Here is a 12,365-nt window from a genome sequence, read left to right on the forward strand (position 1 = left end):
AATTAAACTATATTTATTTTTAAATATTTTTCTAAAACTTAGTAAGAAAAAGAAAGACCTCATATGACATATAAATCTTAGGGTTGTAGAAAAGCCAACTATCCAATAACTATTTTTGATAAGTCTTTGGAAAAGTAGAAACTCTTTCTGCATGGTCCTGAAAATCCATGCCAAAAACAAAGCAGCATTTATAAATGAATGTATTTTCAAACCAGCCACCAGAGAAACTTGAAATGAATTAGTTGAGAAACACTTTGAAACTGATTTTGTTGTACAACAGATTTTGAATATGAAGAAAATACCAAAATAGTTATAGATTTGCAGTGTCATTTGAATATTAGAAAATAATTAGTTTCTGAAAACCATTATCTGTAATTTCTAGGCAAGATCACATGACAGTTAATTCACGTGTATTAACATGTAATCAAAGTCCAGAAAATTACATCAGGGAGTTTATTTTTATGGTAGATGGGTCTTCTTGAATCAAACCTCTAAAAACTCCGATCATCTTTTTTGACTGTATTACTACTAAATTCTCCAGACTAATCAAGGCATTTGATATACAATCAGATGGCTTTAAAATTCATTAATTTAGTCCCTTCCTTCCCCATATGCACAAACTTTGGCTTTAACTATGTTGTGGCGCAGAACTTAGGAACTTTTTTTTAGATCTCTTTTTTTTTCAATTGCGACTGAAAAAAAAAAATAAAACCAGAAAAAATATTTTTAAGTTAAAAAATACCACAACTACCAACCCCCTTCCAAGCACCATGCTTTTTTCCCCCTACATTGAGCACAATATAAACAATCAGGTCCGTGATGGGGAAAAGTCTCCTCTCTCAAGTCAAACCAGTGCTTTTATTTTTTCTACAGAACAGGAGGAGAGAGAGGCAATGTTTGCCTTCTTACACAGGCCTGTGCACCTCTTTGAGTCTAAGTCACGGTACAGCCATTGCCATTCCTAGTGCTGTAGTGACGCTTGCTCTCCCCTGGAGATAAAAATTACTTGACTGAGAATAAAAGCCTCAGGATAAATAAAAACCAAATAAAGCCTCAGGATTGATACAGAGCACACGTGTGGAACACAATGACCTATCCTATATGGGACTGGGTGATTTAACATGCTTTCTGGATAAACTCTGCTGAGTGATTTCATGTGTGCAAGTCCTGCAGCATCAGCGTAACTACTCCTGGGCTCTTCCTCCCCACTCTCTTCCCCTGACATGAGGTCAGCGTGTCCTCCCAAGCCTGGATCTCCCCATCAGGCCACAGCTGATGGCTCCAGGGACTCATCCAAAACCCTGTTTTCCCCTCAGTCTTCCTGATGAATATATCTTGCCCTGTCACACGAGTCAACTGCATGCTTGATCCCTCATGAGCATTGAGACACAGCAGGTAGCGAGCATGATATTGTGCATTGCTTCTTTACATATACAAAGTTACTTTTTTATGTGCAGCATCTGTTATTAGCAACACATGTTCAAACTATGAATTGAAACTCAAGATCTTTATATGTCATACATTTTTGAAAACACACTTTCATATAACACACTAAAGGCATGTAATCTCTGCTTTGATTAGTCTTCCAGTGAATTACTAACATCTTAGTCTACAGTCTAACCATTTACAAGCTACAATATTAAATTCCTAATTAGTTCAGTCACACAGCTACAATAATTAGACTTCCCATTTTTAAGTCTTCACAAATTGTTCTGATTACAGTTTAGAATACGATATTATTGCTCAGATGGGGAGCTGAGACATTAGCATATGTATGGCAAGTGTTTCTGCTAATTTTAGGTTTCTACATTCAGAATCAGCTTCACAGACTACTTAAATAACAGCTTTTATAGATGTCAGTGGCAGCCATGCAGTGAACGCCACCACATCAGGATGATCAAGGCAAAACCCCTAGAAAATCTGTCATATAACTGTTATCCATTTATAAGCATTTAGAGCATTGCTGTCTGAGTCAAGAAGCAGGAAGAGAAATCAGTTTTGCAGAGCAGAGTTTGGTTGTTTTAATCAAATGGTCATTCACATTTTATATTAATTAAATAATTAATTAATTTTAGCAAATGAAGACAGGGTCACAAAGCAGCATAATTCACCATAAGTTTCTGATTCATTCTTTGAATGCAGGACACAAAGCGTGAGTTTTTGTGGAGCTGTAGCAAGAAGAAAATGCAGCATGGGTACATAGGAAAAATTAAGATCATATCTTTTGCCTCAGTTCCTAAGCACTGGGTTTATGAAATTAATAATGTTCACTAGTATAGGTAACATCTCAGACTATTAAAAGAGAAAATCAGTTTTCCTCCAACATTTTATAGCATGACACTAGTTTAGATCCTTTACGTCTCCAGATCTTCATTTTAAGAGAGGGTAAAGTGATATGAAAGCACTAATTACCAGCCTCTGAGTAGAGGTGTTACACAGGGAGAGACATTTTGAAAGGAGACAGTAAGTCACAGGACAGTCTTGAGCTTCCTTCTGGCTTTGTAACACAGTGCTCACCCGACCAAGCACAGATGCTTTTTCTGCTCAGTCTCATCTTTTCTTTGCCCTGGCTGCTTCACTCACTTCCATCCTCTCTTGACTAATCAGTACCTACTTCTCATTATCTCATCCCTTTCTGTCTGTACAGGATTCTAGTTCTGATCTCACCATCCTCTGACTTCATTCTTCACATGTTCACTCCCCTCGCTCAGAACTCCTTTAATTAATTCACTGTTCCCTGCTGTCTCCCTCTCACGCATCACTTTCCTCAGTCTCTGTCTTCCTTGACTAATAGTCTTTCTGATTTCCATTTTCCCTTTCTAAGTAGCATTAGCTCTTTCCCTCATCTCTCTGCTCCAATGTCCCATCTACCCATCCCTTTGGTCCTTCTGTCATTCTTCTTATTCAGTCCTTCCTAATACATTTTCACCTTCTCTGTCTTTTAGACACAACCAATATGACCTCCTGATCCTCTCAGCTTCCTGCGCCTCCCCACCTGGAGACAGCCATTTCAACATCTGATTTGATGGCTTCAAAGTCTAGGACACTTGGCACCAACAGAAAACTCTTGCTGAGATGACTGATGGCACTTTCTCTGATGAGTGTCACGCTGGTCTCTAGCATCTAGTAACATCTGTCAGAAGAGGTTATTTTTTACTTTACTGCAACTGGGCTTGAACAGCCTCATCAGTTCTAGTGGGATGGCCTGTCGGGGGCTGTCTCTCAGGCACTGTGATTTTGTAGAGGAATACTTCAGAAGTTCTTATTTGTTTGAGAAAAGGTATTGCTTAGTACAAGATTCCCTGAATTGCTCAACACAGGCAAAATAACAATTCCTCACATTCTGGAAAAATGAAATTATTTTGGTAAAGTTTTGCTTATCTTCTTGTTCACAGTGCAAAAGATCCACATTGCATATAAAATTTCAGAGCAAGTGGTTCAAGTCTGGTAGAGTTGCTATAAACAGGTTTTCAACTTAGGTAGCCCTTGGTGCTGTTAAGGGAGAGGAAAAAACATCCTTGCCCAAGCAGCAGTTGCAGGATCTAACTTTCAGAAGTTCAGTTTAACATTGTGTAGACTTTTACCTACCCTCTAACTGACATTATAGTAAATTTTCCTCAGCAAATCTAGTCTTCATCCCTGATTTTCTGTAAAGATACTAATTTTTGTGATACGCATAAAAATATAGCTAGCCACATTAATGCCCAAGTGAAAGAAACAACCAAATGTTATTATTACACAATGGTTATTTGAGCTTGTGCAAAGGCTGAAGTAATTTCACTTTTCTATTTAGAAATCTGGAAAGGATCTTAAAATATGTTACAAAATATGTAAACAGAAGCACTTTCCTGCACAATCATAAACTTGCACTTTTCCAAATAGTTTAGAACTTTCCCACATTTGACATAAAGCATTTGGTCTAAAAGATCTTGGCCTTGAAAACAGCTGTCACCCTCATGAAGCACCAGAAGGTCTAACAAGGTTCAGATGTTTTTAAGAAAGTTTTCCTAGGCATTTGAAAGTGAGGGTAAGGAAAGCAAAAATTATATATGAGAGGGAGAACACAAAGAAGAGGCTAGGGGATCTGCAGGTTCAAGTAGAAGTAGGATTGGAAAATGTCAGCTAGAGGCACAGAACAGAAAGGGTTAAAATAGTAGGAGTTGTAATTGTTTTTCACAAGGAGCCTGCCAAATCCCTTCTGGAACTCACTTTGAATACTTTTCAATACTAATGTTTTTCTGTTTTGCTTAATGATTGATAAATGAATTGTTTGAGATTCTGTCACTTAGCCAAAGCCCAGGAGGATAAAGTAGCTTTTTCCCCAGAAAGTTAATCAAAGAAATGCTAAAGGCACAACCATGCACTGCAGTTGCTGCAGTAATTACAGCTGATTATTTTACTAAGAGAAGAGATGTGGCAGTGGGCAGTGTAATGCCAGCCACACACCTAAAGGGACCTGCTACCTGCACAAGGCAGGTGAGCCACCTGGGCAGAGGTTCATCCTTGCTACTTATTCAGTGCTGCCAGTTCTACAACCAGATTCTGAAATTTACTTTTCTCCATGTTATAATCAAGGCTGTTGTGCTGACAAAGAGCATGGTATAGATGCTGCTTTGATTTCAAAGAAACCCTGTACGCGGAATACTACATTACACATGGGAAAGTAGTCAGGCAGTTACTAGTGCATAAGAAGCTTGATTTCTTGGATTACTTTGATTATTTGGATTTTGGAAGGAAAGGTTTTCATGTTAGAAATAAAAAAGAGATATAATGAAGAAGCTAAAGAGAGTAAAATAAAAAAAAGCAATTAAAGGTATCTTGTGTACTAATTTCACTGTTGAATGGAAAACTAAAGAGACACACTGAAGGGGTATGGGTAGGTCAGGCAAAAGTAGTTTTTGTACGATATATATTCCTCATTTTATCTTTTAAAGAATTAGAAGGATCTGTGATGTTGCAGAAATAAAACAAACAAATGAACAAAAACCCCACTCAAAAAAACCAACAGAAAAAATTCCGCAACAAAATTCAGCTGAACTTCTAGCAGTACACATAAAGTAAATCCAATTTCTAAGGACAGCTGTGCTTACTTAAGGAATGTTTAATATTAGCTAGCATAAAGGCTTGAGCAAAACTTATGTCTATTGAGAAGATGAAATCAGCCAGCTAGTAGATGTGGTTACAATTCACACTGCTGGCTAAAACGCTGAAAGGCAGTGAAGATATGAACTGTGCACTGAACAAGGTGAGAAGTGGCACTAAACAGAAACTAATTTTCGTGACAACAGAGCGCTAACAGGCAGCAGAGATTCCAGGCATGCACATGCTTTAACCTGTGAGTTCACCACTTCTCTCTTTAACAAATCTAGATGTATAAGTATCTTAATAATCTTATAATTATTATATTATATATGGTGAGCCAATGAACACCTGAAAATGTAATGGCCATCATAACTAGCAAACCTGTAGTCATTCACAGTCCTCATCTGCTATCCCATTTTGCAACATGCCTTCATATATTTCAATAGGTTTCATAAATTCCATAGCAGAGATGAATTTAACAGCAGAAATTATAACAATGATTTCCACATCTTGTATGAATATTTCTAGATTTTAACGTTTTGGCATAGAAAACAGTGATGTTAAAGACTTAGTTTGTTGAAATTGTTTAGCTTTTATTCTGCACATCTTAAAGTACTACCTTAGTTTATATTGGATTATTGCCCATGGACAATGCAGGTGCATATGAATCAAGACCTTGCTCACAGGCTTGATAAGGTCTCATTATCATGGCCTTCTTAATTCCAAATTCATTATTATTACTTTTTTCATGCATGCATCTCATATATTATGCTTTCCTCCAAAACATATAAGAGCTGCTTAAAGTTTTTCAAATGATTTAACTAAGTTTTGCAGCTATAAAAATAACTGTATGTGGAGCTCTATTTCTCAAACTCCTAGTAGGGGGCAATATGCCTTACAAATCTTAAGCAGCACTGTATACACACACGAACCCCAAAAGCTTTAATTTAAAAGCAGGAGAGAGAATAAGCTGTTGTTCAATACAGAAGGTGGCAGAATTAAACCCTGTGCTTCTATTAGTTTAACAAAAGAGTTGATATTGAAAAAGTAGATATTTTCATCTTCAATTAAAAAACCACTATCTTAATATTGACATAATGCAACAGAAAGCAACTTACAATAATTACAGCTACAGAAAATGATAACCATTCGGAGCATTCAACATACAGATCCATATCAACAGCTTCACAGGGACAGCTTTATCAAGTCAAAAGCAGCACTTACAAAGAGGATATTCTAAATGAGAAAAACATTACTAAAGTAAACAGAATGGCTGGTGTAACTCCCACCACTCTGAAGTGATTTCCATCTGAAGGAAAATTGAAATTTAATTCAGTCTCCATTTTACATGCTATACTGCCTATCATGCTGAAAATTCCTATAACCTGAACACAATCTGCCCTTTGAGAACTACCAATTCTAGTAACACTTGCACAGTATCATCTCAAACTGCTGAAGTGAGTCTAAAATGTGGATCTTGTGGCAACCGAGATAAGGCAGTTCTATATGTACCTTCATTAAATATTTACAGCAAGTATTTATGCAATGTTTAAACTGTTTCTTATTTTTTAATTTCAGCTCATAACTATTAATAGTTACTCTTAAGGCATTAAATACAGAAATATCTGATCCCAACATGCAGGTAGTAATCTTGAGAGACTGAAAAATAATTGCCATGAAATTTAAAATACACTGAGATATCACAGTTCTTTAAAAAAATCCACAGTTGAAGTTTATCAGCTATCTGCTTTGCAATGCTCAAAACAAGAAAGAATATCAGGTACACTTACCCCTGGCACCAATAAGCAAGAACATATAGAAGCAGCAGTTGGATGTCATATCTGTCCTTCAGCAATTCAGTGAATAAAGTCAGTGAATGTTGTCCCTTAAACTGCACACCAGCCAGAGTGCTGCTCGTATGGTCTGCTTCTGACAGCCTTCAGCAGTGTGTGAAGCAAGCTCCCTTCTCTCCCTGCCTTCCGCCCCTACTCTCCTTTGCACTAGGTCTCCCTCGCTCCCCCTTCTCTGGCACACATGCACATGAAGATTTCCAGGATCACACTGGCTCCTTAGGCTCTGCCTTTACAGGATGAGTTCTGTTCTGTGGCAGGCAAAGGCTGTGCTGTATGCATGGACACGGGTCTGCCCCAAGGAAAGAGGTGGCTGCTGCTGCTGCACAAAACACAGCCAGGTCCCAAGAGCTGTCACCAGTAATCCAATTTTTTTCCCCTCCTTTATTTTCTGAAGTTGCAATGTTGTGAGATGTCTGAGAAGTACAGTTTTATTTAGTCAAATCTGTTTGAAACCAAATATTTGCTATAGTTTAGATAAAAACTAGAGGTTTTTCAGCGAAGGGGAAGTGAGATTTATAAATACAGTCCCTTTGTAACAATCCAGTCTCCCACTGAAATACAGAAAAATGTATGATGTAACTTTTTTCCAAGACCAGCGTGTCACTCTTTTTAAGCATTAAATCACTCTTTATGACTAATGCTAAGGAAAACAATCTGAAAGAGCAAACCAGGGTGTTCAGAAACATATTCTTTATGAGAAAAAGTTTTTTTCCCAGATTTTCTTCTTTGAATACATTAAGACATTCCTATCCGGCCCTTGATTTTACTGTCACCAGTAGATCATGGTATGTACCATCACATACACTGTCACATGGTTAAAATCTTTTTTATGATGTGAAGGCTAGCACTCAGTAGCACAGCAAAATATATTTGAAAATGAGTTGGTGAGTAGAGATGAACTTGAGATGAAAAGCTAAATTTTACTAGATTTAACAGCTTGCCAGGATGGCAATGGTCAGGGAGCCCTGGTAACCTGTCAGCAGCTGTGTCAGGTGACTGAGGAAAGGAGCCTCTCAGACCAAGGAAATACGTGCATGCGTGAACACATCCACAGAACAGTGAATTTAGAGAATAGGAAAAATCTATATTATAGTCAAAGTCCACATTGTTGCTATGGTAAAGTTGTCTATAAAATAGGTATTATGAACTGCCAGTCTCTTGATTTCTACTATAAAAGAATACAAAATAGCAAGTGGAATAAAAGAACGTTCTGGTCTATGGAAGCCCCAAGAAGTACATTGACATCTACTGTACCAACAACAGTAATAGGGAGTGTAGATGCAAAAATTGATCAAATGGATATTAGGCACCTATGAAATACCTTTTACAAGGTGAGAACTAGCTTTAGAGCATATCAAGTAAAATCACACTTGCCTCAAACAACTGTTTAAGAGTTAAGCTAACTCCTAAATACTCTAGGGCTTATGGCTGAGCTGAAAAGTGCTTCCAAGGAGAGAAAATAGGGGAAGAAACTGAACAAAGAAAGTGAAGAATAAGCAAAATATACTTTCAAGGAAAAGTAAAATAAGAGCTTTACCTCTTCAGTGAAGGATGAGACAGACCTTACATCCTAAAGAAATTATTTTCTTTCTTACATTCTTTCCTCTGTGGCTTTCTGCTTCTAATCTAGTCACAAGAATTTGAGACGTGTAGGAACCATACGTGTGTTTGGAATAGATCATTTTTACCTGATAATATAATAAATCAAACTTGTTTCTTCTTCAAAAAGCAGTCTGAGTACTACAAAAGTTCAAGATTTTCTACCTTAGAGTAAACAGGGAAACACCCCAAATGTGGTACATATCACTCACATACATATATTTTCTACAGCTCTGCCCCAGTGGGAGTTGTCACTTTTCAGTCTTCCTCTTTTTCAAGGACCTTTAGCAGGGATAATTATTAAAGTTCATTTTGCTGTACACAAACACTCTGCTTATGGAAAATTTACTGAGATCTTCCTTCTTCTAAATTTCTTATACATTAATAATTACACATAAAAATGCAGCAGCAGTTTCCAGCTCATTCTCTCAGTATAATTACATTTAAACCAAGAAGCTAGAGTTACAAACACATTCATTACTGAACTGTGGAATGCAGAGCAGAAAAAGGAGGAGAGACTATCTTTAGAACAATAGTTTTGGCTTACCCTACATGAATGCATTTTTACCTCTTATTAGAAGAAACTTGTCTGTGTATTAGAAAGGCAATAATTACTTCTCACTAAAAAGTAAAAAGCTATGACACGTTGGTGTTTTAGAACTCTCTTTTCAAGAAAGTAGTAAGATTTATATTCTAATTCCATACATGGCAAAGAAATAAGAATTGCATCTATGTTTCAAACAACTTTGAGAAGATATTTGACTTCATTAGGATGGTCAGTATTTGCTTGTATTTCTACTCACAGCAATTTTAAAATTGAAATTCAGTTTAAAGTGTATCTGAGCTATAGGAACTTAGTCGTTAGATCTGTGGGGCCACCCCCCAAACATTTAACAAACATTGTGCCACCACACCACAATCTAAGAGAATACATTAATGAATGGTTTCACAAAACCCCAGTAATTGCTATTATGCTATTGATGAGAGTCATCTCATGTTTCTATTACAAAGTTTTTGAAATCAAATTGAGTGATCAGGGCTTAGCATTAAATAGCTGTAATTATTAGTCACTTTCAAATAAGTTGCTAGTGAAGCTCTAGTACCTTTTAGTCTTTTTCTGTTGTTCACATCAGGTGCTACGTAGAAGGAAACAAATCATAGTTGCATGCATCACCATGGTGAGTGCCAACGTTAAAAATAAATACACACTAAGCTGTAAATCTGCCACTGGAGAAAAAAGTTAGAATTTCTTTTCAGCTTGAAGAAAAAGATCACAGGTTGCAGCTACTCCCTTGGAGGTTAATAGATATTGTTAAGGGTTGGACTAAATGGTCCTTGTGGGTCCCTTCCAACTCAGAATGTTCTGTGATTTACCTCTGTACATCAAACTCTGACTCAATACTCAATGTTACAACTGATAAGCTTCAAAGAGATGCAGTATAGGTAGGAGAAAAGTTGTATCTCTAAGTTTTACTCTACATGGGGCAGATAGTGTGTACAAACTCCACCTGTTACAGTGTTTTTTTCAAGTAAGGAGTAGTCTATATCTCAGATATACTTGTGCTCTTTCCTGTTGTGGCAATTTTCCTTGGTTTAATTAAGAATAATTTCAAGGATGCTTTATGTCATACATCAAAACAAAGACCCAAAAGAATAGGTATTTCAATGGTGATTTTATACCTAAGAGTTCCTTAGTAAGCAAAGCAAATTTTCATCTGAAAATACTGACTAGTTTGTCAGCTGTTTTGCTGTAATAGTGAAATACAAAATGAGCAGGATGAAGCACTGAAAGTGTAACTGGGCCCATGTTGCCATCTGCAGTCATGAAGATTATATATTTTATATTTAGAAGTGATGACTCGAGAAGCAAATCTCCTGCTTTCTCATCCATTTGATGATCAAACTGTAGGTTTTGTATTATAGCCGTATGAATAATTAATGTGCAAATGAACATAATTGGATTAATTATATTTAATTTACACTGCTCTCAAAGCTCTGTCAGTATGCTTTGCAGACAGTGCAACTGAGAACGAGACGTTCATATTTTACAGGACAACTCTTACCTTTGGAAGATATATTCCTCATTTAACATCTGCATCCAGGTTCCTTGAGTTCAGAGCAAAGCAAACTAAAGGACCTCTTAAGAGAACTGTACAAATGTCTAAGCACAGAATGATAAGAAAAGACCTCATTCACAGCAGCTCTTTCCAACCATTAAGCTGTGCTGCAGTACCTTTATCTATCTCATATACTTGTGCCTCAAGCCCTACTGTAAAAATGTGCTACCTTTGATAAAGATTACTCTTCCCCATTTCACAGTTGCAGAGATTTAATAGGATCTACCTCCCAAAACCTGAAGGGCCTAGGACAACCAACCTAATGGGCCAGGAGAACTCTGTAGGCATTTGTGCTGTAGGGCCTCCTGACTTCTCACTTCCCTCTCCAGACCCTTTTTACCTGCACAGCTGCAGCTGAGCTGGGATTACTTCCACCTGTGTTTGGAAAAAGGAGAGAAACTTTTTCTGTTGGAAAAACCACCTGAGCTAGATATTCTCTCCTGAAGGGCTTTATTACAGGAACAGTACAGGGTTTTTTCCCCCCAGTATATATGTGTATACACCAAGAGTTTCAAAACAGAAACCAGTTCTGCAAACCCTATTTTAAGCTAAAGCAAATGTACAAAATTTGGCTCTAGTGACAGCTGACAGCTGCAGAGTGATCATAACTCCCTTGGTAGGTCTCAGGTTGTAGCTACGGAGGGGAACACAGAAAAAGAGTTTCATTTTTCCACGGAAAAAAGGCAGACAGAAGAGGAGGGATTCATGGATGACTATTTGTCCCTTACACATCTTTTCTGGTCTGTAGATGGGACACTATCTTGGCTGTAGACAATGGTGTAAAAGCAGCAACATCTAGCTAGCTGTGAGCTCCTTGAAATACTTTTCTTTCTTCTGTGAAAGGTACTCTCTGCTGCTGGGTGCTCTGGTGACCCTATCCAGCTGTCCCAGAGGTGTGGAGAAAGGCCATAGTCAAAGCAAACTTGTTCATCACCTCCCTGTTTTCTTTTCATTTTCTCCTGTTTCCTCCAGCTGTTTGTTCCAGCTGGATATTTTGACTAAATCAAATAAAATCTCACTACTGTTCCTGACTCAAATTTGCAGCTGGAATGTAGAAAGTACATTTCTTTCAAAATATCAAACATATAAGCTTTGCTAATGATACGTTTTCCTAATCAGCCATTTCCAGTCTTTTGACTGATTAAAGAGTGTAACACGATTTCTATGACTGTATATGATTCCAGACATGATGTTATTGGCTTTTGTAAGTTATTAAATTGTTTGGAAGTGTCATAGGATCTGTATATGACATCCTGCTTTTTCAGTGTTACTTTTTAGGAGTTATCCCTTTCTGTCATATTTTAATAATATTAAATAATTGCAGTTTTTGTTTTAAATCACCTAAGCTTCTAGAAGAAAAGGCAGACTTCTCAGACATTTATAGCTGAATATGCAATAATGGCAGTGTGAAGTTCATAGAATGTTCACTAGTAATTTATTTACATATTTGAACATGAGATGGTACCAAACATATGAACATTGGCAATGAAGTCATACTTTGATAGAATGTACTCCAAAAAGATGCAGTCCATAAAATTTTGAGGATAGAAGGTATTTTAGAAAAAGAACAGCCGATTAGACATGTAGGACAAACACATGCTAAAGTGAACATAAAAAAAAAGAAGAGAAAGAACATCCCCAAAACTCATAAGAAATGAGGAGGAAGAGGAAGAGAGTTACAGTATGAGGAAGGAGGTCTTCTTAAAGGGCAAAC

General features: G+C 37.1%; 1 protein-coding gene across 1 annotated transcript in view; it reads right to left on the reverse strand.

Annotated features, from left to right (window-relative positions):
* Positions 1-7,050, reverse strand: part of RXFP1 (relaxin family peptide receptor 1) — a 46,969-nt gene extending 39,919 nt beyond the window's left edge. Inside the window, exon 1 of the mRNA XM_050337675.1 lies at positions 6,873-7,050. Coding sequence (XP_050193632.1) covers positions 6,873-6,921 — 49 coding nt within the window. The 5' untranslated portion in view covers positions 6,922-7,050. The remainder of the gene's footprint in view (positions 1-6,872) is intronic.
* Positions 7,051-12,365: the final 5,315 nt, after the last annotated feature.

The sequence above is a fragment of the Myiozetetes cayanensis genome, unplaced genomic scaffold (assembly GCF_022539395.1).
Source record: "Myiozetetes cayanensis isolate MyiCay16 unplaced genomic scaffold, myiCay2020 scf7, whole genome shotgun sequence".
Taxonomy (NCBI): Eukaryota; Metazoa; Chordata; class Aves; order Passeriformes; family Tyrannidae; genus Myiozetetes; species Myiozetetes cayanensis.